At 42.0% G+C, this 27,067-nt stretch overlaps 1 protein-coding gene across 1 annotated transcript in view; it reads right to left on the bottom strand.

Moving 5' to 3' along the window:
• TEP1 (telomerase associated protein 1) overlaps positions 1-27,067 on the bottom strand; it is a 2,704,809-nt gene that overhangs the window by 617,245 nt on the left and 2,060,497 nt on the right. The window contains exon 39 of the mRNA XM_044058078.1: positions 6,399-6,556. Within this exon, the coding sequence (XP_043914013.1) occupies positions 6,399-6,556 (158 nt within the window). The remainder of the gene's footprint in view (positions 1-6,398; positions 6,557-27,067) is intronic.

Raw genomic sequence — 27,067 nt, 5'->3', positions numbered from 1 at the left:
TCATTTGTCTGCAACCTGTGGGTATCGGATCCGAGCCGGCAGCTTTCCAAGCTAAAAGATCTGAGCTCTCAGCTCCTCCCTTTACCCATAATGCCCTGCCACCTCCCTCCAGTCCGCAGATCGAGTTTGCCAAACAAGAAACAGACTACGACCCTCGAAAGAGGAACCCTAACCAAATGCAAGACCAGGTGAAACCCTGCGTGATGGAATAACCATAAAACAGGTTAGGGGGAAGGAGGGGGGGGGGTCGTTTGCAGACAAATGAAGTTACCTACTCAGATGGAACGTTATGGTGAGTACATAACTTCTTTATCTGAAGTAGTTAACTTCATTTGCTCAGCAACCTGTGGGACAGAGTCCCCAGCTACCTAAATCCTTGGGCGGACCTCAAGGAAGGATATTCCGAAGTACTGCGGAGCCAAATGATGCCTTACTCCTGGATATCAGATCCAATTTATAATGAGAAATGAAGGTATGAGAAGAGGACCAAGTAGCTGCTGAGCAGATGTCGTCTAGAGGTACTCTCAACCAGAATGCTGCAGAAGTAGCCATAGACCTGGTAGAATGGGCATGGACCCCCAAGGGTTCAGGCTGGCCAGAGACTAAATAAGCATGCCTGATGTATTGGGATATCCATCTGGCCAAGGTAACTTTCGTAATAGGCTTAGCCAAAGATGGTTTAGCGAAAGAAACAAACAGTTGATCTGATTTCCTAGTAGTAGCCGTCCTGTGCAAGTAGAAACGCAATTGTCTGTGTACATCCAATAAGTGCAATCTGTTGGGGAAAAACACAGGCAAATTAATGGATTGGTTGATATTGGATTCAGAGACTACCTTGGGCAAGAAAGAAGGGTTAGTCCTGAGAGACACTCTGTCCTTATGGAAGACCAGATACGGGGATTTCATGCAAAGGGCTTGAATTTCAGATACTCTCCTGGCTGAAGTAATTGCAATCAAGAAGGCTGTTTTCCAAGATAAAAATTTTAACTCAACCGAAGCTGCCGGTTCAAAGGGTGGACCAGTCAAGGCCGGAAGAACCAAGGTTAAGTCCCAAGGTGGAACCGTATTCTTGACAGGAGGTTTCAACAGAAAGGTGCCCTTCAAAAAGGGTTTGCATATCTTAGCGGAAGCTAAGGGGCCAAGGTTATCCCCAATGTGGAAATGGGAAATAGCTGCCATTTGAACCTTGACTGTAGAAGCACTAGCACCTTGGTCAAAGATATGGGACAAGAAGTCAAGAACCGTTGGGATGGGAGCAGTAAAAGGATCTAAGTCTCTATTTTTTGCCCATATGGAAAAACGCTTCCATTTACTTCTGTAGATCTTTCTAGTAGAAGGTTTATGTGCCGCTACCAGAATAGATTTTACGAGAGACGAGATACCGGGAGTCCTTGCGATTAGTGGAACTGGATCAACCAAGCCGTGAGCTTGAGGTTGCCCAGGTTTGGGGGCTGTAATCCCGCAGGATGAGAGATCAGATCCGGAATGGGATCTAAGATCCAAGGAGGAACTACACTGTGAGACTGCAGGTAAGGGAACCAGATCTGGTGAGGCCAGAATGGGGCTATGAGGATTATTTTGCTCCCCAACCGATGAGCTTTCTGCAGAAATTTTGTCATCAGCAGAAGAGGAGGATAAGCATACAGGAGACCGGGGGGCCAAGCATGCACCAGGGCATCTCTGAGGCTCTCCCCCATAGGGGGAATCAGAGCGAAAAACTCGCTGCATTTTGTGTTTGAAGGAGAAGCAAAAATATCGCAGCAAGGTTGACCTCATCTGAGGAAGATCTGATTCGCTACTGATGGGTTTAGAGACCACTCGTAAGGTGTGAGGATCGAGCGACTCAGCTTGTCCGCTAAAACGTTGGACCGACCCGGAATGTGCAATTCTATCAGAAAGCGGTTGGTGGAAATCGCCCATTCCCAAACTCTCATAGCCTCTCGACAAAGAGGGTAAGATCTGGTGCCTCCCTGTTTGTTGATATACCAGACTACTGCCATGTTGTCTGTCTGAATTGCAATAGTCTCCGGAGGAAGAAGGTTTTGAAGGGCTTGCAACGCTAGAAACACCGCCCTCATCTCCAGGACATTGATATGCAGAATGGTCTCTAAGGGAGTCCACGTGCCTTGGACGGTTCTGCCCATAGAATGCCCCCCCCCCACCTGAGACGAGAAGCGTCCGTGGTCAACGTGGCTTGGGGCTGAGGCATCACAAATGGTCTCCCCTCCCGCAGCTCTGGGGAATGGAGCCACCAAAGAAGGGAGTTCCTGCAAACCCTGCTCAGGGGAATTGACGACTCCAATGGATGGAGTAGGAGTGACCAGTGAACCTGAAGATTCCACTGTAGAATTCTCATATGCAATCTTGCTAAAGGTGACAGGCTTATGGCTGCTGCCATGGAGTCCAGGGCTCTCAGGACCAACTCTGCAGGTGGGGCTGGAGACTGCTGTAGCGCCATTATGTGTAGTGACTAGTTGAGCAACCTGTCCGTGGTTAGGAAAGCTTTGGCTTGGCGCGTATTTATTCTGGCCCCTATAAAATCCAGAACTTGCACAGGATGCAGAGACGACTTCTGAATATTTATAGCAATACCTAGATGGTGGGCCATGGCTAGGAAGTAATCCCTGGTGGAGCAAAGCAGATGCATGGTGGGGGCGGTAAGGAGCCAATCGTCCAGGTATGGAAAGACCTAAATTCCCTGAAGTCTCAGGTGGGCTGCTACAACTGCCATGACCTTGGTGAACACCCTGGGGGCTGTGGTGAGGCCGAACGGAAGAACCCTGAACTGAAAGTGATTGGCTCTTAGCCGAAAGCAGAGAAACCTCCTGGACCGTCTGTCCATGAGAATATGGTAGTACGCATCTTTGAGGTCTATGGAGCACATCCAGTCATTCTCCTGTAAGAGAGGGAGAATAGATTGTAGAGTGACCATCCGGAATTTCTCTTTGGCAATAAACAGGTTTACAGATGACAGGTCCAGAACTGGCCTTAAGTCCCCCGTCTTTTTTGGCACCAAAAAGAACCTGGAGTAATTGCCTAATCCGGACTGCTCTGGGGGAACGTGCTGGATGGCCCGTTTTTCTAGCAACTTCGAAATTTCTGAAGCTGCCGCCTCCCTTTGATCGGGTGGGATATCGGGAAGGCACTTCGTTAAAGGGGGAAGATGTAGAAAGGGAATAGAGTAACCTCTGGATATTATTCGGTGCACCGAACGATCTGTAGTAATGGACTCCCAACTTTGTAGGTGCTCCGAAAAACGTCCCCCGACTGCCTTCAGAGAGGGACAGCTGGGCAAGCCCTCAGGGCTGTTGCACGGGTCGGTCTGAGAAAGGCTCTCTGCCCAAAATTCTTCAGCCCCCCTCTCCCTCTGGGCCGGAGTCCACCTTGTCCTCCTCTGCCTCTGAAGGACAAGGGTTCCGGAGTGGGACGGGACTGCTGGGACTTCTGGAACCACATCTTCTTCTGTCCTCTCTGGTTCCTTGAGAAGGACCTTTGAGGATTAGAGAAGTGGATCCCCGACGGCAGACAGCGTCTTCCCATCCTTCTCGCTCTGGAGCAGCATGTCGCGGACGGTTTTGCCGAATAGCGTAGAATCGTCAAAGGGAGCATTCGCGAAGGATGCCTTGAAGGGTTCCGAAAAGTCACAAAGGCGAAGCCAGGCGTGGCACCATAAGGCGACCCCCGCTCCGCTAGCTCTAGCCGCTCCCTCCATGGCATGGGAGAGGAGCCGCATGGAAGTGTTAGAAATTGACTTTAGAGTGGCCATGCGAGCCGAGAAGGTCCGTTTGTCCTCAGCCGTCATGGACTCTGGGGGAGCTCCAGCAAATTCCTTTATCAAGTCCCACTGGAGCCTGATGACATGTGCCAGGTAATTCAGCGCCCTTATGGAAAAGGTAGCTGGCGCAAACATCCGCTTTCCAATACAGTCCATCGTACGACATACCTTATCAGGAGGATGGACCGAAGAACTTTCCTGTGCTAGTTCCTTCTTAGTGGCAGCCGCCACAACCATGGCATCTACTGGGGACCCTTTATTCCACGCCTGTCTGTCAGAAGGGGGGCTGAGTATTTTTTCTGGTCTATTAGGGATTGGCTCCATGGAGTCCGGCTCCTTCCAAGCCCTGGTAGTAATCAAGTCTACCAGTGGATCAGCCGGGGGGGACACCCAAGAGGTATACGGGCCTGCGTCAAATGCTTCCAGAAACACCGACTCATCGGAGGAAGTTTTTTGGGCAGACCACCCCCCTCTGATGCGTAGCATTTCCATAATGTCTCCGAAGGAGACATCTTCAGGGGGTGACCTTGGGAAACCTTCCCCTTCCTCTAAGTCTGTCCTCCGTCAGAGACTCAGGGGAGTCCATGTGCCTCCTTTTGCACTTTCGTTTGTGAGGCACCTCCTCGGAGGGACTGTCCGAGGAGGGCTCACCAACGGGGTCCTATTCCCCTACGGGAACCAACTGGAGCGCCGACGCAGGCTGTCCCTGGGGTCGGACGATGGAAGATAGGCCCAAATGCGCGGGAGTGATGGGTGGATCCGTAGCCTGGACCGGGGACCTGGAACTTCTCGACAGAACCCTCTCCACTACGTCAAAAGCCAAGGGTGAACCACTCTCCCCTGGCTCCGAGAGCAGCCCCCTCGGCTCTGACGCAAGGACCGGTGTTGGAGCCGATGCGATTGGACCCAAAAGGGGAGTGAGCTCCGACCGGAATGGAGCCAAAGACACACTCACCCCTGTGGCTCCGAAGCTCGGCTCTCGGCCCCAAGAGCTTGGATCCAACACGCTCGAGGGTACTGTCGGCATCGAAGTAGCCACCATTGTCGGTGCCAACGACGCCCCGGGTCCGAGATGGCTCAGATCCAAAGACTCCGAAACCCGATAGCGAATCTGAAAAGGAGCAATTGGGGCAAAGAAAGGGGCCGAGCTCCCCCCGGAGGGGGGGGGCAGGAGCACCCCCATCTGCATCTGGGCCTGCAAGAATCGAGCATCACCTGGTACAAATCAGCGTCAGACATGCTTCTGGTGGACCTCAAAGAGGTCGCCGAAGCAGGCCGGGAAGCCACCTCAAAGACCTAGAGGGAGACCGGTACTCCTCCTCCGGCTTCGGGGAAAAGTGGGGGGAACGGAGCCGAGAGGGTGGAGACTCAGAGACCCTCCTGGGAGGGCTAGCTACCTTAGCTGGCGGAGCAGAGGAATGAGACTCTGCCCGCCTCTTATGGCTTTTATGCCGTTCCCTATCCTTGTGCCTCTTCTCTCTAGAAGAAGAGTCCCCCTCTCCCTGAGACACAGAGGGAGGTTGAGTCCCATTCAGGGGAGGGGGAACTGAAGGCAGGACAGCCGCGGCTGGTGCCTTAGAGGGAGAGGAGGAAGAAGAATCTGTGGGCAAAAGGCATTCCAGGATTAACTTATTCCTCCTATTCCTCAAAGCCCGGGGGTTGAAGGCCACACATACTTGGCAGCCAGAAGACAAGTGGCCTACCCCTAGGCAGAGAACGCACTGAGTGTGGCCATCCGCTGGGAACAGCTTACGGCCACATTCAGTGCATTTTGAAAAAATGGCCTTAGGCCCTTCAGCCATCGCACGACCACATGCACACAGTAAAGGGGAGGGAAAAAGTTAAATTTAAACACTAAATTATCACACAGAAAAAATAAAGAGGTATATAGACAGAAACTAAGGGCTTACTACACTCCTCAACACACAAAAAAGAACTTAGAAAAAGTTTTAAAGTTTCTTTAAACTTACACCCAACACCAAGAGCTCGTCGCTAGAAGCTATCAGAAGCCATGGCAAATGAGATCTGAGAACTGGAGGGAGGTGGCAGGGCATTGTGGGTAAGGAGGAGGAGCTGAGAGCTCGGATCTTTTAGCTTGGAAAGCTGCCGGCTCGGACCCGAGGATGGATCCAATACCCACAGGTTGCTGAGCAAATGAAGTTAACTACTTCAGTTATGCAAGTTTGCCTATGCCAAAAGTGATAATTCAGTAAAGGTGTTTAAAAAACAATATGCAAAATAACTGCATTAAATAATCTTCCTGATATTGAGCAAAGCAGAAAGGCAGAAACATTCCCACAGCTGATGGCAATAGAAAACTCAAGGGGTATAAGTAATCTAACACATACTGAGGGACTGAGGATGTCACAATACAACAGTGACTTTTACAAACGCAGTGCCTAATTCACTTCTGAATAAAGTAATATCAATACTATTGGATGACAATAAAAAACAGTGAATGTTGCAATGGCAAAATGGACATCTTTGTGTGACATCAAGTTTCGTAACATCATTAGGTGATAGCACATTTTCTAACATTGTTTGTTTTCTCACCATTATGAATTCTTATATAAAAGCTCCTGTGAACAAACGAAGATATACAACTTTAGTATTGCAGTATTACCTTGTCTTTGCTCCCAGTCACTAATTCCTGACGTTCAGAATGGAAGGCACAGCAGGTGACACCGGCAGAGTGACTCCGCAACACTGCAATTGGAGAGACATTAGTGGAATCCAGTTTTGTGAGTTCCTCCATTGACCAAAGGTGGACAGTACAGTCATCTGCATAGAAGAAACAGATAAATAAACTAGTGACCAATATGAAGTAAATAAAAATAAATAAAGCCATTTCTGGGCTTCAGCATACATTACAAGGTAATTTCAATAATCTCTGTAACTGTCTAACGATAGAGGAATAATTAATGAATAATTAATCCCCAAAATCTACCATTATGCTATCTGCCACATCTCAAAAATGCTGAATCCTTTCATCCTTGTGCATCTGACATGGCTGATGGGTCCTGGAGCCACTTTTCAGATCCGAGATGGGAGAATTAGTGCTCCAGCCTCAAGTTTCTTTAAAATTTCTCTTCCCATAATTCACCAGTGTGTGAAGCTATGTCAGATCAAGTTTGTTGACATTTTTTTATAGTAGTGGTAGTAGTCTGAAAGGCCCTTCAGTACCTACAAAATGGCAATTTTGATGGGGGAAGGAGGGTGGTTTATCATATTAGGTGGACATGGATGAAAAGCTCCAGCATTATGGTAAGTACATAATTACTGTATCCTATTCATTCTGTATGTCCAGTTCAACTGATGGGTCAATATTCCCAGCTACTGAACACCTGGCCATAATCATTACAGGAGGCCTTTGAGGAAAGTGGCTCTAAAGAAGCTCTAGATCTCAAGGTAACATCCAATTTATAATGCTTAATAAAAATGGGCAACGTAGACCAAGTTGCTACTGCATAAATGTCATCATTAGAGGAATTTCTAAAGCAGGCTACGGAAGAAGCAACAAACCTAGTGGAATGGGCTTTGGGTTTGCATGGGAATGGGTGATTGTGAAATGAGTAAATATATGGTTTACAACCCAAAGACCATCTGGAAAGGATGACTTTGGACACATCTGAACCAATCTTATTATCCACAAATGAAACAAAAAGTTGTAAAATTTTCTTAAAGGGTTTTGTTCTGTGCAGGCAGAATCTCAGATGCCCATATACATCTAAAGTATGTAAGGTATTTTCATCCCTACTGGAATGGTTTGGACAGCATACTGGTAAACAAATTAAACTGGATTATGTCTGCATTGGAAGCCAACTTGGGGACAAATGAGGGATTAGTATGCAGAGACACACTGCTCTTGTGGACAACCAAGTAGATAAAGACAGAGGATACAGCCAGTAACTCTGATATCCTTCTTACAGAAGTAATAGCCACCAATAACAAAGTTTTATACAAAATAAATTTTAAAAATGCAGAAGATGCTGATTAAAATGGTGACTTAGTTAAAGCTTCCTGCAAGAAGCAGAGATCCCATGAAGGTAGTGGTTCGCTAAACAGAGGATGAAGGAGGAAAATTCCTTTGAGGAAAACCTTTGCAGAGCTTATGAGAAGCCAAAGAACATGATTCACAACCAGAGTGAAACTTTGATATGCCTGCTAATTGCATTCTAATTGTATAAAAACTGGAACCGGAGTCAAACTTGCTTGCCAGGAACTGCAAAATATCTGGAACAAAAGCATTGGGAGGGTCAATGTTTTGTGTTGTTTCTCAAATAAAGAAATGCTTACACTTACCACAGTAAAGTTTACTAGTAGATTCTTCCTGGGATGCAGATAAAATTGTGATTACATCACTGGATAATGCTGGGTCATTGGCCATCACTGGAATTGCAGAAACCAAATGGTTATTCTAAAGATGTGCAGATATGGGTGCAAATTCCCAGATGAGTGAGATAGGCATCAGCTCCAAAACTCAGAGAGCTAGCCTGGTTAGTGGTTGAGTAAAGTGGAAGAGAATCTGGATGCATTTGAATCCTGTCCTGAGGGAGGGACACTAAGCAGTTTTTTATGTCTAAGTGGCATCTAATGAACTGAACAGCGTGAGCTGGTGGAAGGATTGCTTTTCTATAGTTTATAGATGAGCTCAAGAACTGACAGACCTGAAGCAAGTAGTACCTCGCATTGACTAAAGATTCCTTTGTTGGGGCAGCAAGAGGCCAGTCATACTGACATGGAAACAATCCAATCCCTCTTAGCCTGAGATGCAAGACTACAATGATTAATCACTTACTGAACACCCATGGGCTGTGATTAGACCAAAAATAAGGGCTAAGAACTGAAAGTGTCTAGTTCCCATGTAGAAGTGTAGATATCCCTGAGAAGCTCTTTTCTGATGTGGAGATAGGCATCCTGGAGAATGACAGCTAAGGTTCAGAACTGACCACAGTTCCTTGCAATTCTTTGGAGCCAAAAAGAATCTTGAATAGAATCCTAACCCTGTCTGATCAGGTGGGACCTCTTGGATGGCTCTTTTTTGATTCAGAGAGAGAGAATGTCTCTTTGGAATGCCTTTTGTTGATGGGGTGGTAATTCTGGAGGCACTCATCTTATCAGGGGGAAGAGTTAGGAAAAGGAAAGTGTACAGCCCCTGGATATTATGCTTTATAATACTCCAAAACGACAAACTAATGAACCACAAACCAGAAGCACAATGACAAGTGCCGGACACCAATTCCAAGTTGAATTTATTACGAAATAAAATAATGGTAAGCGCTTTCGGCTATGCATATGCTGGACCTATATCAGATGTAAACAATGGATTTATGAGAAAATGTAACGTGTAATTACTGTCCATATATTATTGAGGCTGAACATGTTTATATAAATGGTATTTACATAAAAGTGAAAGGGAAATTTAATTGTAATGCCTCTGGAGTAGTTTATGCAGCAATATGTAGACAATGCTCAGCTTTTTATATAAGAAAAACTGAGCGGAAAATAAAACAGCGTATTTATGAGCATATTTATGATATTGCTAGAAAATCAACTAATAATGCTCTTTTCAGGCATATTTCACATAATGATACACATAGATTTGGCTTTATAATATTAGAACAAGTACGACCATCTCCAAGAAAGGGTCCTTGGAAATTAATTTTAGAATCCAAGGAATATTGGTGGCAGGTTTATTTGAATGCAACACATCTTCCAGGATTAAATGATTCTATATCCATTGCTAGTATATTAAAGCTTAGAGTTTTTAATAGATAAAATTATTATATTATTATATATTTGGATTAAATATATAAGTTTTGTGAGAATGTATTTAACTATCAAATATCTTAATACTTTTATATTTTTATATTTTATAAATGAGTTTATAGTGTATATAACCATGATAAATTATTCATGAATTTTATGTTTTAATTGATGCTAATTAATGAGCTGAATATTATTGGCTCATTAATTAAATTGGTCACATGCTACAAGCTATATTAATCGCAATATATGTTTTAAATGTTGTCTGATGAAGGCTTGCATTGCATAGCCGAAAGCGCTTACCATTATTTTATTTCGTAATAAATTCAACTTGGAATTGGTGTCCGGCACTTGTCATTGTGCTTCTGGTTTGTGGTTCATTAGTTTGTCGTTTTGGAGTATTATAATAGTTTATGGCTACCGGCAGCACGCAAGAGGCGGACACAATGATCACAAGAACCGAATTTGACAAACTGCAGCAGTCGGTTCTGAGTCTCACTCAGTTAATTCAGCAAATGTCTGGCAATAGCGGAGTTCCGAGGTTACCAAACTACAATAATAGGAATGATAGCGTCGACAGCATGGACAGTATTCCTCCAGGGCAGGTACCAGGGCAGGTATCAGTGTATCAAGAGGAAGAATCACGTAATAACGATGTGGTATTCAATGCCAACGAATTACAACAATGACTTAACCAAGAAAAATTTAATGGTGATGATAAGACCACCAATGTTTCCAGTTTTTCACAATTGGTGGATGAATTTCATGACTTGGTATGGCGTTATCGCAGATTAGTACATGAAAACAATTATTTCAAAGAATGTATTAAAAGGCAACATGTTCCAAAAGGTTTAAGATATTGGAAGTACCCTACAGCTTTAAAGGAAAACAGTGCACTTCACAAGGAGCTATTAATGTTATTTGATCGGCAGGGGTGTGAATTTTTACAAATTCTTATAAAACACAATAATATTGAAATGGAGCAATTAAATGGAGAAATTCAAAGCATGGATATAAAAATAAAACAACAATCGGCATTTAAAGCTTGCCAGCATCAGTACACGGAAGTGTTTAATAAGATCGACAAGTATAGCGTTACAGTTGTGGAAAGGAAAAAACGTAAACTTGAAAGAGACCGAGTGGATTATTCCAAGGGGCTGGCTTATCCGAAACCATCGCAAGGGCAATGGCGTAAGGAAGCAACATGCAACAACTCGCAAAATATGGATGAATTTCCACCGCTTGTACAACAAAATGGCAATGATCAGGAATACCCTTTAGAGGATGGCAGTTTACGGCGCTCGGAACGCCTTCGGAACAAGGGCAGTTACAATATGAGGAACAACAGCTCCCGAGGGTGGAACAAACAGAGGACTGGTTCACGCAGCAATCGCAATTAAGTCCAGTAAGTTTGCATAATGTTTCACATAACAGTTTACACGGTAATGAAAGTGTAGCAAATTCATATCAGCTTATTTCAAATACCAAGGGTGTCTTTCATATCTTTAATTATAGTGAAGCTTTTATTACAACTGAACAAGCGAACATATTTAGTAAAGGCCTTACCTTTGTTCCCACAAGTAGGGCAAGAATAACTGATTTGCTCACAGAATTAAAATTATTTACCAGAAAGATCAACTTAGCTGTACAACATCAACAAGCTACATCTATAGAGCAAAATGATAATAACCTTTTGCGTATACCAAGTATCATGAATCCACCTCTTCATCCTAAAATAAAGTTATTTGAGGACATATGTGAACTTGATTTCAGGCACCACATCTGTTTCAATAGTAAAAGACAAAATAAAAATAATAACATGATCTCAACAAATTTGACAAAAATTCAAAGGGACATGATAAATGAATTGAAAATCAATCATAACATTCGGATTATGCAGCCGGATAAAGGTGGTGGACTTGTCATAATGAACTCACATGACTACAATCAACATCTAACAAATATACTATTTGATGAAGCCTATATAGAAGTCTCAATCAATGAAATTAATATTTCTTATTCTAGAATTGACTATAGTCTAGAGGATATGCTTTGGCAGGGGCAAATAACTAATGAGGCATATATGTATATGAAAGTGGACAATCCCAAAATTCCCATAATGTTTGGAGCACCTAAAATACATAAAAATTTGGACAATCCACCAATGCGTCCCATAGTGGATGCAGGGGGCTCAAAAACCTATCATATAGCAAAATATATTGATATAACATTAAAAGAGAAAATAAAAAGTCTAGCATATATTTGTAGGGATTCTTGGGATTTTCTCACCAGAATAAATTATTTAAGCATTAATAATGTGGAAAATATTAATTTCATTACTGTTGATGTAAAAGATCTTTTCACTTGTATACCTCACCAGTTAGGTATTACTTGGTTCTCTGAATTCATTTTTGAAATAATACCAATACCTCAAGACCAGCTTAATGCCATGGTAGATTTATTGGAATTGGTATTAACCAATAATTATATTTTCCATGATGGTCAATATTTTAAACAAATAAAGGGAGTGGCAATGGGTTCGCCTGTAGGCACTCTATATGCAAATGTCATCATGGCAGCTTGGGAAAATAGATATTTATTCCCATCAGAATTCATGCAGCATATTGAGATGTATAGTCGGTTTCTAGATGATTTGTTTTTCATCTGGAAGGGTCCAGTAAATTTAATTGAGGCTTTTATTCAATATATAAATAATACCACTGAATTTTTGTTTTTCACTCATGAAATAGGATATCAAAGTATAGCTTATTTAGATATTTATTTACAGAAAGATATATACAAAAATTCTTTAAAAGCTAATATTTACTGTAAAAAAAATTATTCTAACAAATTTTTACACTTTGATAGCCATCATCCTCCACACATAAAAAAAGCAGTTTTAAAAGGTCAATTGGTTCGAGCTGCACGTATTGTCTCTAATTTTGATGAATTTGAAAATGAATGTCAATTCATAGCAAGCATGTTTTTAAACAGAGATTATCCCAAACATTTCGTGGATGGAATAGTAAATGAAGTCATCAATAAAAGATCTAATGGATTTTATAAACCGTTGTTAGAAAAAACATCAATTCTTAATGTTAGTCAACAAGATTTAATAGCTAGTAATCGATATACAAGTAAAATACAAAATAATAATGGCATTAATTCTGACACCACCATTAATGATAGGCCCAATGTAAAGTGTAATTTGGCGTTTATTACTACATACACGCAAGATTCTGGTCATATAAAAGACTTAATTATGAAAAATTGGACCTTATTGATCAGTGACATATTAATGGAAAACATATTAGGAAAACATCCCTTAATTATATATAAAAGGGACAAAAATTTAAAAGACTGGTGCAATTCTGGACCTATATCAGATGTAAACAATGGATTTATGAGAAAATGTAACACGTGTAATTACTGTCCATATATTATTGAGGCTGAACATGTTTATATAAACGGTATTTACATAAAAGTGAAAGGGAAATTTAATTGTAATGCCTCTGGAGTAGTTTATGCAGCAATATGTAGACAATGCTCAGCTTTTTATATAGGAAAAACTGAGCGGAAAATAAAACAGCGTATTTATGAGCATATTTATGATATTGCTAGAAAATCAACTAATAATGCTCTTTTCAGGCATATTTCACATAACGATACACATAGATTTGGCTTTATAATATTAGAACAAGTACGACCATCTCCAAGAAAGGGTCCTTGGAAATTAATTTTAGAATCCAAGGAATATTGGTGGCAGGTTTATTTGAATGCAACACATCTTCCAGGATTAAATGATTCCATATCCATTGCTAGTATATTAAAGCTTAGAGTTTTTAATAGATAAATTTATAATATTATATTATTATATATTTGGATTAAATATATAAGTTTTGTGAGAATGTATTTAACTATCAAATATCTTAATACTTTTATATTTTTATATTTTATAAATGAGTTTATAGTGTATATAACCATGATAAATTATTCATGAATTTTATGTTTTAATTGATGCTAATTAATGAGCTGAATATTATTGGCTCATTAATTAAATTGGTCACATGCTAAAACCTATATTAATCGCAATATATGTTTTAAATGTTGTCTGATGAAGGCTTGCATTGCATAGCCGAAAGCGCTTACCATTATTTTATTTCGTAATAAATTCAACTTGGAATTGGTGTCCGGCACTTGTCATTGTGCTTCTGGTTTGTGGTTTATTATGCTTTATACCCACATATCCTGTGTGATGGCCATCTACACAGGAGAGTAGAGGGATAAACAAATCCTGACTACCTCAGAGGGGAGCAGTCAGGACACTCTTCAGGGACAGTGAGGTTGCCTATCAAAGAAAGGATCATAATATCCCTGGGTCTATGGACCACCTCAGTCTCTGGGTCTGTGTCTATTAAAAAGGCCACTTCTTTCTTTCTTTATGTATGCATGTATGTATGTATTTAACATTTATTTAGCGGGAAAGTCCAACTGGGATAGAGCCCATTTTTAGCGGAGACCTAGGGAGAAATGCTCCAGATGCATGTCTTTGAAATGTGGAAAGAAACTGGTGGACCCAGAGGAAACACAAACAAATGCAGGGATGACATGTAGACTCTGCACATAACGCATACTAGTCGAGAATCGAACTGGATAACCTCTTGTGAGGTGACAAAGATAACCGCTGTACCACTTCTGCCTTGGCCAAGCCTATCAGAAGTGGATTTAAAGGGGTGACATTTGGATTTTCTGAACCAGAGATTTGGGTCCATGAGAGGTCTCAGATCTGACTACTATAGCAAAAAGCATTTTCCCATCTTGCTTGCATTTTCGCATCTTTTCCCTTGCAGGGGTGATCTATCATGGGGGCATTTGCAAAGGATGCATTAAAGTTGTCCACAAAGGCAAAACCAGGCTTGGCAACTCACAGAAATGCCTCCACCTACAGCACATGCCATTCCATCCAATGCATTATGCATAAACCTCATTAAGAGGTTGGTAATATTCATCCTCATGCTCACAGCTGCCTCCAACTGCTTCCTGAAACATAATGTGGGTGATTTCTTCAGAGACGCTATAACCTTTGGCTTCAGACTTCTCTGGAAATAGTTCATATGAGTGGCATAATTCAAAGCCCAATGTGCTTACGTCCCTGAAGAATATGCCAGCTTCCCTAACCTGTTAATGGCCCTAGATTCCTTACTGGGAGGATGAACATTAGCTTGCCTTCTTTCAGCTCTTTTTTAAGTAGCCACTGCCAAAATAATAGAACCCACCACAGAAACCTTGACCCAAAACGGTCTATCTGGGGGGCAGGGGCTGAGAATCTTGTCTGACTTGCTTGGTATTGACTCACTGGCACTGGACCCCTGTCATGATCTCGTAATCACCATATCAGTGCAATGATCCAAAGGAGGGACCACCCAAAATGTAGAAAGTGTCATCTCTATTTGAGGATTGGAGGAAACCCTTTTGATCTTCTGAGTCAGTATCCAAAATGTCCAAGGTGACGGTGAGTTAATGTGCCTCTTCTTGCATGTCCTCTTTCATGGAATGTCAGGTGGAGTGAAGGATCTGTCTCCTCAAAGGACTCATCCTGCAGCTGAGCAGTGCTTTTGAGGAAAGTCATTTGGCTCTGGCTCATGGATGCATGGTAGGATTGAGACAAAGAACAGTAGTAGTCACAGAGTGGAAATGACGCTGAGGATGTCTGCAAGTCTGTTCTTGCTGGAGAAGCAATGATCCCCTTATCACCTGAAAGGCCATGCCTACCTTGGCTGGATATGAGGGCCTCACTTCAATGGCTGGGTTCACCTTCTCAGAGGAAGACGTAGGTGGCATCGAGGAAGGCATCCCAGAAACAGAGAAAGTGGAAGGCCTAGAGAAGTGGATCTGTACTGACATCTCAAATGTGGATGTCTCTGCACCAAAAAGGGGGCCATGCAAAAGAGCTCTGAAGATTTTGATCCCAAGACAAACTCAAACAGTCTTGGGTTTAAGTATACTGGATCAAAATCCTCTGGAACCAAATCAGGTGTGCCAGACAGTTTCAAGGGAACAGACTATGTGAGAAGAGTAAGCTTCAAAGCCAGAAGTGCTGAAATATGGACTGGGGAATAAGCTAAGAAGGGAGATGCAGGACCAGACATATCCACCAGCAGGTCTGAGGGGAGGAGGGAAGATGCCCATCTCTGCCTGAGTCTTCAAAAATACCCACATCATGCCATCCATACCAGTTTCTAAAGTACTCCTGCAGGACCTGAAGAATATGAAGGAGTCATCATAACAGTTAAGACATTTCCCTCACAGACAAGAGGTACAGGGTTTGATTCTCACTAAGGGATATTGGCAAGGCTTAAAATGGTCCATAAAGGTAGCTAGCCTAGTATTTACCTATAAGCCTGTTTTACAGGAAGTTAGAATTGGGGAGTCCACCTCAACAGTGAAACCAGTCACCACTAGAGTCCCTCAGGGATAAGTCCTGGGTCCACTTCTTTTTGGCATCTACTTCCCTGAAGTCAATGTCAATGTCTAAGGGCTCTGACTGACTGAATTCGCAGATGATTACAAACTAGAAGCAGTCATAGAATCCCTCAGTGAGAATGTTTTCCAAGAAGGGTAGACACATACACACACAAATAACTGGTGTCAGAGCCATGGACTAAAACTAAATGTCAAGAAATAGCATCCTTTGGTAAGACAGCCACTCCTGTTAACTATCATTGACAACACACCACCTAAAATTCGACACAGTAGTCAGGGACTTGGGGACATATGCAGACAGTAATTAGCCTTTGACCATCATGTGTTTACAGTACTGAGGAAAACATTCTAAGTTGTGCAAGTTATAGACAAAGGTATGGCATCTAGATTTAAGGTCGTCATTATTTCACTGCATTTGGAATTCATCAAACCTATCACTGAGAGCAACACGTCCTTTGATATGTACCTAACCAGGCAAATCCAATAACTGGAATGTCCTCAGATGTTCCTCACTTAAATAATACAAGGTGTCAACAGGATGTCCTCTGCAGACTGCCTCAAAAACCTATCCCTGTATTCTGTTTCACAGAGGCTTTTCAGGGAAGATCTATGTCTGGCATAGAACACATTGTCAGATACCCACTCTGATGGACATCCTGCTTATCCGCAGGAAAAAAAGCACCAGAATTACCTGTTCTAAAGTCTTAAACCTTGCCTGTGATATAAATAGGACCTGTTGGAGAGACAGGTATGTATCTCAGAGACTAATCTTCTCTGGAACAGGCTCCCCATCCAAGTGTAGCAGAGTTCCTCCCTAAACCAATTCAATTACATCTTGGGCAATTTAATGGGGAATAGGACATCTACCCCTGGTTTGGCACCTATGAACCTGTAAAGGAAGAAGTGGTTGGAGTCCTGGAGGGTATTTGAGATAGTTCACTCCTTGAATACATCCCACTCAGCAATCTGTTAGGAGACCTGTGGGAACAGACAATAGGCTCGTACTTAGATGAGGCTGAAGGCAAAGAATCTGTCATCAACCTTGAAGTCAATGTTGATTTGGTTCCACATACCTTTGGAGCTGAAGACCGCTGTAAAACATTAGTCGTTTACTCATGTGGCTCTTTACCCTTGTTGATTTTGTTTTTAGTTTTCCAAAGCCTTCCTGGGCTTGTCAGCCTTGCTGTCAGGAGTAACAGCCCTTGAAGGATTAATTTGTTTGGTCTATCTGAAAGGATAATGGAGCCAAAAAGTCTTGCAAATGGAAAAAGCGACTTACAGAGGTTCTGCCCCCAAGCACATTACACACAACTCATGGGCATCTTGGAATTGAATTTTGTGGCAATGTTCCTGGTATTTCCTGAACCTCTTGTCCTTGTCCATAACCAGAAGGAAAGATAAACACACACACACACACACACACACACACACACACACACACACACACACACACACACACAAAACACTATAATATTCTAAGAACAATGTTGTTGTTGTGTCTTTCGGCTTTTCCCGGTTAGGGGTCGCCACAGCGGAACTCCGGTCCGCTAATGATTGGCAGTAGATTTTTACGTGCCGAGTTGCCGGCCCTGACGCACAACCTTCAACGAAGGTACGCCCATTCACGCATGTCTCCAAACAGAAGACACTCTAGCTGAGAATCGAACAGGACGTCTTACTATAAGGCGACAACGCTACCGCAGCACCACCACCGCAGTTATAATATTCTATATTCTAAGCACAATACTAATCCTAAATTCAAAATTGTTTAAATTGAAACACACACTGAATAACTATCTAAGATAATGGTATATATACAAAAATATTAACAATGAAACTTTTTTTTTAACAAGATGAAAGGGCCACTCAATGCAAAAAATACAAGAAAAGGAGCTTAGAGGATGAATTTCCATAAAAGAAGTCAACAACGCTGAGGCTATATAGCCGTGAAAGAGTAATTAGAAAAATACTAAATCAAACAGAAATAAACTTTGAGGAGGAGGAGCACTTAGCTTGCATAGGGCGATAATCCATACCCGAGCACTACAGCAGTAAACAAAATCTGGGGTAGCTTCTCACACTGATGCATTATGAGAAGACAAAATTTAAATGGGATCAAGGCTGGAGCACTACTTTTGCTGGTTAGGATTCAAAAACTGGGTCTAGGAGCAGTCAAACCAGCTTGGATTTTCAGGATGAATAGGATTTGGCCAATCTTCCTCTCAATAATAGTAAGAGATAACAAATAATCCTTTCATTTAAAGGCTCACTGCTGTTTTTTTTTCCTGTGATAAACATTTCTGTAGTGTTTTTTTGCCTAAGTAGTGTAGGTAGTAGCTGTAGCATTGTCCATATTCAGACTTGTGTTTTGGGCCTAGTTGTTTGTTTGTAGAGGCGGTGTGCCTGAGCACATGTTCCAGGCCATTTTAGTTTAGCAAAAGCCATTTTGCATTTCAGTGAGAGTGTAGTTTTTATGGTCATTGGCTGATTGGGGTTACCTGGACTACGACTTGGAGTAAGCGCCTCATTGATTCCTTCAAGTTTTTTTTAAACGTGTTTCAGGTTTCAACTTTCTGTTACTTAAGAAGTTATCTTGTGAGTGTTTCTGCAATTTCACACAGAGCTAATCAGAGGAAGGGCACTGAGCAAAACTCTGATCTGTAATATGTAACATTAAGTATCCTGTTTTTTGCTTAGTTTTACTAGTTATTGTTTATATATATATATATATATATATATATATATATATATATATATATACGTATATATATATATATATATGGGTCCCTGTTGTTTGACTGAAAACACGGTTCATCGAACCGTGTTTCCGCAGACACACTTTAGCGGCGAAAGTGCATTTTATCAAAAATGCACTTTTGCTAAAGAAAATCAGTTAAAAAAAACATTAAAAAAAACAAATCACATCAAACATGATACCCACTCTGATGGACATCCTGCATATCCACAGGGAAAAAAGCACCAGAATTACCTGTTCTAAAGTCTTAAACCTTGCCTGTGACATAAATAGGACCTGTTGGAGAGACAGGTATGCATCTCAGAGACTAATCTTCTCTGGAACAGGCTCCCCATCCAAGTGTAGCAGAGTTCCTCCCTAAACCAATTCAATTACATCTTGGGCAATTTAATGGAGAATAGGGCATCTACCCCTGGTTTGGCACCTATGAACCTGTAAAGGAAGAAGTGGTTGGAGTCCTGGAGGGTATTTGAGATAGTTCTTTCCTTGAATACATCCTACTCAGCAATCTGTTAGGAGACCTGTGGGAACAGACAATAGGCTCCTACTTAGATGAGGCTGAAGACGAATCTGTCATCAACCCTGAAGTCAGTGTTGACTTGGTTCTACGTACCTTTGGAGCTGAAGACAGCTCTAAAACTTTAGTCCTTTACTCGTGTGGCTCTTTAGCCTTGCTGATTTTGTTTTTAGTTTTCCAAAGCCTTCCTGGGCTTGTCAGCCTTGCTGTCAGGAGTAACAGCCCTTGAAGGATTAATTTGTTTGTTCTATCTGAAAGGATAATGGAGCCAAAAAGTCTTGCAAATGGAAAAAGCGACTTACAGAGGTTCTGCCCCCAAGCACATTACACACAACTCATGGGCATCTTGGGAAGGAATTTTGTGGTGATGCTCCTGGTATTTCCTGAATCTCTTGTCCTTGTCCATAACTAGAAGGAAAGATAAACACACACACACACACACACACACACACACACACACACACAAAACACTATAATATTCTAAGAACAATGTTGTTGTTGTGTCTTTCGGCTTTCGGTTAGGGACGCCACAGCGAACTCCGTCCGCTAATGATTGGCAGTAGATTTTTACGTGCCGAGTTGCCGGCCCTGACGCACAACCTTCAACGAAGGTACGCCCATTCACGCATGTCTCCAAACAGAAGACACTCTAGCTGAGAATCGAACAGGACGTCTTACTATAAGGCGACAACGCTACCGCAGCACCACCACCGCAGTTATAATATTCTATATTCTAAGCACAATACTAATCCTAAATTCAAAATTGTTTAAATTGAAACACACACTGAATAACTATCTAAGATAATGGTATATATACAAAAATATTAACAATGAAACTTTTTTTTTAACAAGATGAAAGGGCCACTCAATGCAAAAAATACAAGAAAAGGAGCTTAGAGGATGAATTTCCATAAAAGAAGTCAACAACGCTTAGGCTATATAGCCGTGAAAGAGTAATTAGAAAAATACTAAATCAAACAGAAATAAACTTTGAGGAGGAGGAGCACTAGCTTGCATAGGGCGATAATCCATATCCGTGCACTACAGCAGTAAACAAAATCTGGGGTAGCTTCTCACACTGATGCATTATGAGAAGACAAAATTTAAATGGGCTCAAGGCTGGAGCACTACTTTTGCTGGTTAGGATCCAAAAACTGGGTCTAGGAGCCGTCAACCAGCTTGGATTTTCAGGATGAATAGGATTTGGCCAATCTTCTTCTCAATAATAGTACGAGATAACAAATAACCCTTTCATTTAAAGGCTCACTGCTATTTTTGTTTTCCTGTGATAAACATTTCTGTAGTGTTTTTCTGCCTAAGTAGTGTAGGTAGTAGCTGTAGCATTGTCCATATTCAGACTAGTGTTTTGGGCCTAGTTGTTTGTTTGTAGAGGCTGTGTGCCTGAGCACATGTTCCAGGCCATTTTAGTTTAGGAAAAGCCATTTTGCATTTCAGTGAGAGTGTAGTGTTTATGATCATAGGCTGATTGGGGTTACACCTGGACTACGACTTGGAGTAAAGCACCTCATTGATTCCTTTGAGTTTTTTTTAAACTTGTTTCAGGTTTCAACTTTCTGTTACTTAAGAAGTTATCATGTGTGTTTCTGCAATTTCACACAGAGCTAATCAGAGGAAGGGCACTGAGCAAAACTCTGATCTGTAATATGCAACATTAAGTATCCTGTTTTTTGCTTAGTTTTACTAGTTATTGCTTATATATATATATATATATATATATATATATATATATATATATATATACGTATATATATATATATATATGGGTCCCTGTTGTTTGACTGAAAACACGGTTCATCGAACCATGTTTCCGCGGGCACACTTTAGCGAAAGTGCATTTTATCGAAAATGCACTTTCGCTAAAGAAAATCAGTTAAAAAAAAACATTAAAAAAAAAAACAAATCACATCAAACACTGCTATGCAGGGGGGGCAAGCCCCCCTCCACCCCCTCACAACCCCTAGTTTATTATTCTCACTCCGAGTTTGCACTACAGTGGGGAAAAGGGAATATTCCCTTATCCCCACTGTACCACGTCAGCGATATTTTCGTTAGTTGTAAATCAACACTATGTATTGATTTACAACTAACGGTGCATGCAAACTGCATGCGTTCGTTAAATTTCCAATCTCTCTTTAGCGAAAGTGCATTTTCAATAAAATGCACTTTTGCTAAATTGTGTCCGCGGAAAAACAGTTCGATGAACCGTGTTTCAACAATGTGACTAGGACCTATATATATATATATATATATATATATACATATATATATATATATATATATATATATACATACATACATATACATACATACATACATACACATAAGTTTTATTGTCTGCTGCATACTTTTTACTGTATTTTATAGCTATAAACTAATCTGTAGGGTTGCACTAAAATTGTCTGCCTCACAGGGTCTGATAAATAAGGTTTTTACTGTCAAACTGTTTGTTAATCTTTTCTAGCTAGCTTCACTGTGTGTGAGGTATTAACTGGAAATGTTCTCCATTTGTTAAACATGTGTTTGTTTGTTCTGATTCCCTGCCAAGGAGTGCATCATATAACTGATTTGTTTGCAGTTAAAAGCATTCTCTAGAGTTTCCTTCCTCCTTTATCTGTTTAAAACTTTCATTTAAAGGATCACTGCTGTTTTTTTTCTGCTGTGATAAACATTTCTGTAGTGTTTTTCTGCCTAAGTAGTGTAGGTAGTAGCTGTAGCCTTATCCATACTCAGGCTTGTGTTCTGGGCCTAGTTTGTTTGCAGAGGTTGAGAGTCTGAGCACATGTTCCAGGCCATCTTAGTTTAGCAAAAGCCATTTTGCATTTCAGTGAGAGTGTAGTGTTTATGGCCATTAGCTGATTGGAGTTACCTGGACTATGGCTTGGAGTAAGCACCTCATTGGTTTTCTCGAGTTTTTTTTTTTTTAAAGTTGTTTCGGGTTTCAACTTTCTGTTACTTAAGATGTTACCTCGTGAGTGTTTCTGCCATTTCACACAGAGCTAATTGGAGGAAGGGCACTGAGCAAAACTCTGATCTGTGATACAAGTATCCTGTTTTTTGCTTATTTTTGCTAGTTATTGCTTATTATAGATATGTATAGCACTTTTATTATCTGCTGCATACTTTTTACTGTATTTTATAGGTATAAAATAATCTGCACGGTTGCACTAAAATTGTCTGCCTCACAGGGCCTGATAATTAAGGTTTTTACTGTCACACTGTTTGTTAAGCTTTTCTATCTAGCTTTACTGTGCGAGGTATTAACTGGAAATTTTCTCCATTTGTTAAACATCTGTTTGTGTTTGTTCTGATTTCCTGCCAAGGAGTATCATACAACTGATTTAGTTTCCCACCGTCCCTCCCTACTGGTATCCTGTTCTTATACTTGGTGGCTTTGCAGTTGCCCACCCATACTGTAAATCTGATCTGGGACTCTCCTCCCAGTCTAGTGTCATTAGCTCTTTCTACCTAATACAGAGAGAAGATTTGAGAAGGCCAACTCACTTAGTTTATTAACCTTGAATTATCTTCTGCTCCTCCTTTCTCCCTTTCCACTTCACTAAAAAAAAATTCTAAACTTGTTTCCTGCCTTTCCTGTAACTACTCTAGTCCAGATACAGATTTGCTGCATCCAGGACTGTTTGCAAACGTCTGAGCCCCTCAAGCCTTTCTCTGTTGGAGGGAAGCCTTCTAGTTTACCAGTGGGAGTGGTAAGCACTAGATAGCCTATCTACCAGAAGAGTAGTTGTTTCTGGCCCAGACATTGTAGTTTATTGGGGGTTTGGGCAGTTTTTCCATCTCTTTCATCTTTCTGGTTTAAAAGCTCGTGTTTGTGCTTTTCCCACCTTTCCTGTAATTAATCTAGTCCAGATACAGATTTGCTGTTTCCAGGACTGTATGTAAACTTCTGAGCCCAGCAAGCCTTTCTGTGTTGGAGGGAAGTCTTCTAGCTTATCATTGGGAGTGGTAAGCATTAAGTAGCCTATCTACCAAATGAGGAGTAGTTTCTGGCCCAGAAATTGTAGTTTATTGGGGGTTTGGGCAGTTTTTCCATCTCTTTCAACTTTCTGGTTTAAAGTTGTGCACTGCATTTGCGCTTGTTTCCCGCCTTTCCTGTAACTAGTCTAGTCCAGATACAGATTTGTTGTAGCCAGGACTGCTTGTAAGCTTCTGAGTGGTGCCAAAATCTGCTCTTCAATTTTTCCCTTAGATCTACTAGTTCTCTCCTCTCCTGCAATTTTACTAACCTATTAGTCTGGCACTTCACCACATTTTTGTAGCAATTATTGTAGCACACAAAAGTGCTACCAGCACTAAACATTCTACAAGGAAACAGCTCCAGTACTTATTATTAATGCCCACCCCCCCGGCATGTCTAAAGGTCAGTTCCCTGTACTTTCTCCTATTAACCTGGTGAACTTGGGCATCATGAGGCAATGTAGCAACTGCCTCATGTACACTGACAACCCTCCCCTCTTACCTCCCAACACTCACACTTGTGAGAGATTCACTTATATAGCCAAATTGGAAGCCACGCACTCTCCAGCCAAGATCGGAATAACTGGTCAAAAGGAGAAGGCCAACACTTGCACCACATCACATGGAACACATAGCCATCCAGAAAACACACCAGCACTGCCTTCATTTAAAAACACAAACCACACACCCAGCTTTGCGGAGGCTCTCACTAAAAATCTATTCAAACAGCAGAAACCTCCATGGCAGAAATGCATTCGACCACCACAACACAACACTAATCACGAGACACATAAGCCCCTAAGGCAAAACAGCATGCCCAACACACTAGCCACAGGTGAATCGGTAGTGAGGCACACTGATGTCCCACTCACTAGGCTGAATAAGGAAAAATTAACACTCAGCTGCCTGTCAGGTGCCAGGATCCGCCACATAACGCATGCACTGAGGTCCCTCAACAACAGGTACAAATATGACTCTGTCATTGTACATGTGGGTGTGAATGACTTGAGACGTACCTCCCTGGACTACATGAAGAGAGACATGGAGGAGCTCTCGGATTACGTAGCCCAGGCAGGTATCACCCTAGCCCTGAGCAGCATCCTACAATCACCCAGAATGATACCACAGTACAAACAGAAAATGATTGATTTCAACAACTGGCTAAGTTTCTGGTGTCATTCAAAGGGGATCTAGTATTTGACTGCCTGGGATGACATGACTGACGGACCTCGATGCTTTGCCAGAGATGGCCAGCATCTGTCACCCCTGGGCTTCCAGATACTGGCCAAGGCTCTTGGCACCCCTATAGTGCCTTTATAAGGCGGTGTTCCAAAGACCAAATTACCACTGTAACAGCTACAAACAAATGCTATCTGAGGGTAATGCTGCTCAATGCTAGAAGTCTAAATCTCAAAATGAACTCGTTCGAAGCACTCCTTAAAATGGAGAACATCGGCATTTGTGCTGTAACAGAGACCTGGTTCAAGGCAGCAGAAAGCACCCCTGCACTACCAGGCTATACCTCATTCCATTCCTTTCAGCCCCAGAACTTGGACTGAAGCTCCAAAGGCAGTGGTGTTTCCATATTCGTAAAGGATGCGCACACCTCCAGACTGGTAGCACAACATAAAGCATCTGAGACACTTCAGGTGCAGCTAACATTGGGTAAGACAGCGATTCAGGTCATAGCCTGCTATAGATCCCCAACCATATCCTAAGACTCACACTCCACATTCCTAAGCACCCTGGAAAATATTAGGGTCCAACCTAACACTCTCATCCTGGGTAACTTCAACTACCCCTCCATTAACTGGGAAAACTACTCATGTACCAATACACTTAACCAACGTTTCCTGGAATTCATTAATTCCAATGCCCTGGACCTGCTTGTTCTTACCCCCGCTAGAGGTAGGCATCCTTGACCTGGTCATTACTAACATGGGCGACCGCTGCTCTACACCAATAGTCAACTCCTCCCTGGTTACAAACTAATCACCTTGGAAATCCACATCCCTCCCACCCCTCTCCCCCCTCAAAGGTAACCACCATGAAAAACTTCTCCAAAGCTAACTTTGGGCTCCTAAAAACAGAGGTGGCTAACTTCACAGCACCCATGCAAATAGAGTTGCATGACCACGGAATCATACACCAATGCACTGTACGAACACGTACACAAATGCATGGATCTCGCCATACCGAATAGAACCAAGATGCTCTCCTCCTAAAAAAGGAAGCCAATCTAGTGATCCCCTGCCATAAACAAACTCTACAACAGGAGGAGGAAACTGATATGGAATAAGGTGAAGTCCCAAGACTGGAAAAACTCCCTTATCAGCCTCAACAAAAACTTGAGATCCCTCATCGAATCCTCTAAAGCTAGCTAAGAAAACAGAATAGCAGCAGATAGTAAAGACAACCACAAGGCCTTCTATAGTTATGTAAAGAATCTCCACGGCAATACCCAGATTTGCTCTGAGCTACTGCACAACGGTACCTCCTATACCGAGCCAACATATATTGCCAATATACTGGCCGAAAGATTCAGTGCCAACTTTACCCCCCCCCCCCCCAAGGGACCAGGCACAATACAAAGAAGTTATGTCCTTACCATAACGTTCCATGCGAGTTGTTCATCTCGCCTTTTGTTCTTACATGTGGAGTCGGAGCCGATCCCTCGGCTCCGAATCGGCCGCTTTTCAAGCTCAGACTCTCAGAGAAGCTCAAGATCTAGTGTATATCCCATGATGCTCTACTGTACATCCCCAGATCTAGTGTGCTGCAACCAAGACAGCCTACCGACAGAATAAGACTATGAAGTCTACCTGCTTAGATAATTATAACAGTAAAAGGAAACAAGAAGAATAGGAATGTGTTAACAGACTGACAACTGAACCAATCCTCCAAGGCAACCATCTCCTCGACTGGAGGGGGAAGGTGAGCGGGAATGTAAGAACAAAAGGCGAGATGAACAACCCACATGGAACGTTATGGTAAGGACATAACTTCTTTATGTGAAGTTGTTCTATCTCGCCATTTTGTTCTTACACGTGGGTAGCGTCCCAAGCACCCTAACCCTGGGTGGCTCACGGGAGAACATTCCTGAGCACAGTGGAACCAAACGTAGCCCTGTCCCTGGAGGTCCTATCTACTTTGTAATGAGTGATAAACATGTGAGGTTTTGACCATGTGGCAGCTGCACAGATGGTATCTAAAGGCAAGCAAGCTGCATGAGCCAATGACGTAGAAAAAGCTCGTGTAGAGTGGGCTTTGATGTTAGTTTCTAATGGTTGATTCGTGGAAGCATAAATGAATCTGATGCAGTCAGAGCGCCACTTGGATAGTGTGGTTTTTGACACTGCAAAACCTTTCTTATTGTCTGCATAAGAAATGAAGAGTTGATCCGATTGTCTGAAATCTTTCGTTCTATCTAGATAGAACCTCAGTTGTCTATGTACATCAAGCTTGTGTAACATATATTCCAGTTTGTTGGTATGGTGTTTGAAGAAGGTTGGGAGCTCAATGGACTGATTTAAGTTATTTTCTGAAGCAATCTTGGGAAGAAAGGTAGGATTAGTTCTGAGGGATACCCTATCAGGGTGAAAAATCAAGTATGGGGGTTTGGAAGTCAAGGCCTGAAGTTCGGAGACCCTACGTGCAGATGTAATGGCTACCAGGAATAAAGTTTTCCAAGACAAAAACTTTAAATGGCAAGATGAAGCAGGTTCAAAGGGGGCGAGCATCAGTTGGGATAAAACCAGATTCAAATTCCAGGGGT

The sequence above is a fragment of the Protopterus annectens genome, chromosome 16.part0, assembly GCF_019279795.1.
Source record: "Protopterus annectens isolate FY-2018-M chromosome 16.part0, PAN1.0, whole genome shotgun sequence".
NCBI lineage: Eukaryota > Metazoa > Chordata > Ceratodontiformes > Protopteridae > Protopterus > Protopterus annectens.
Note: the sequence above shows the minus strand (reverse complement) of the source record. Positions and strands in the feature narration are given on the sequence as shown.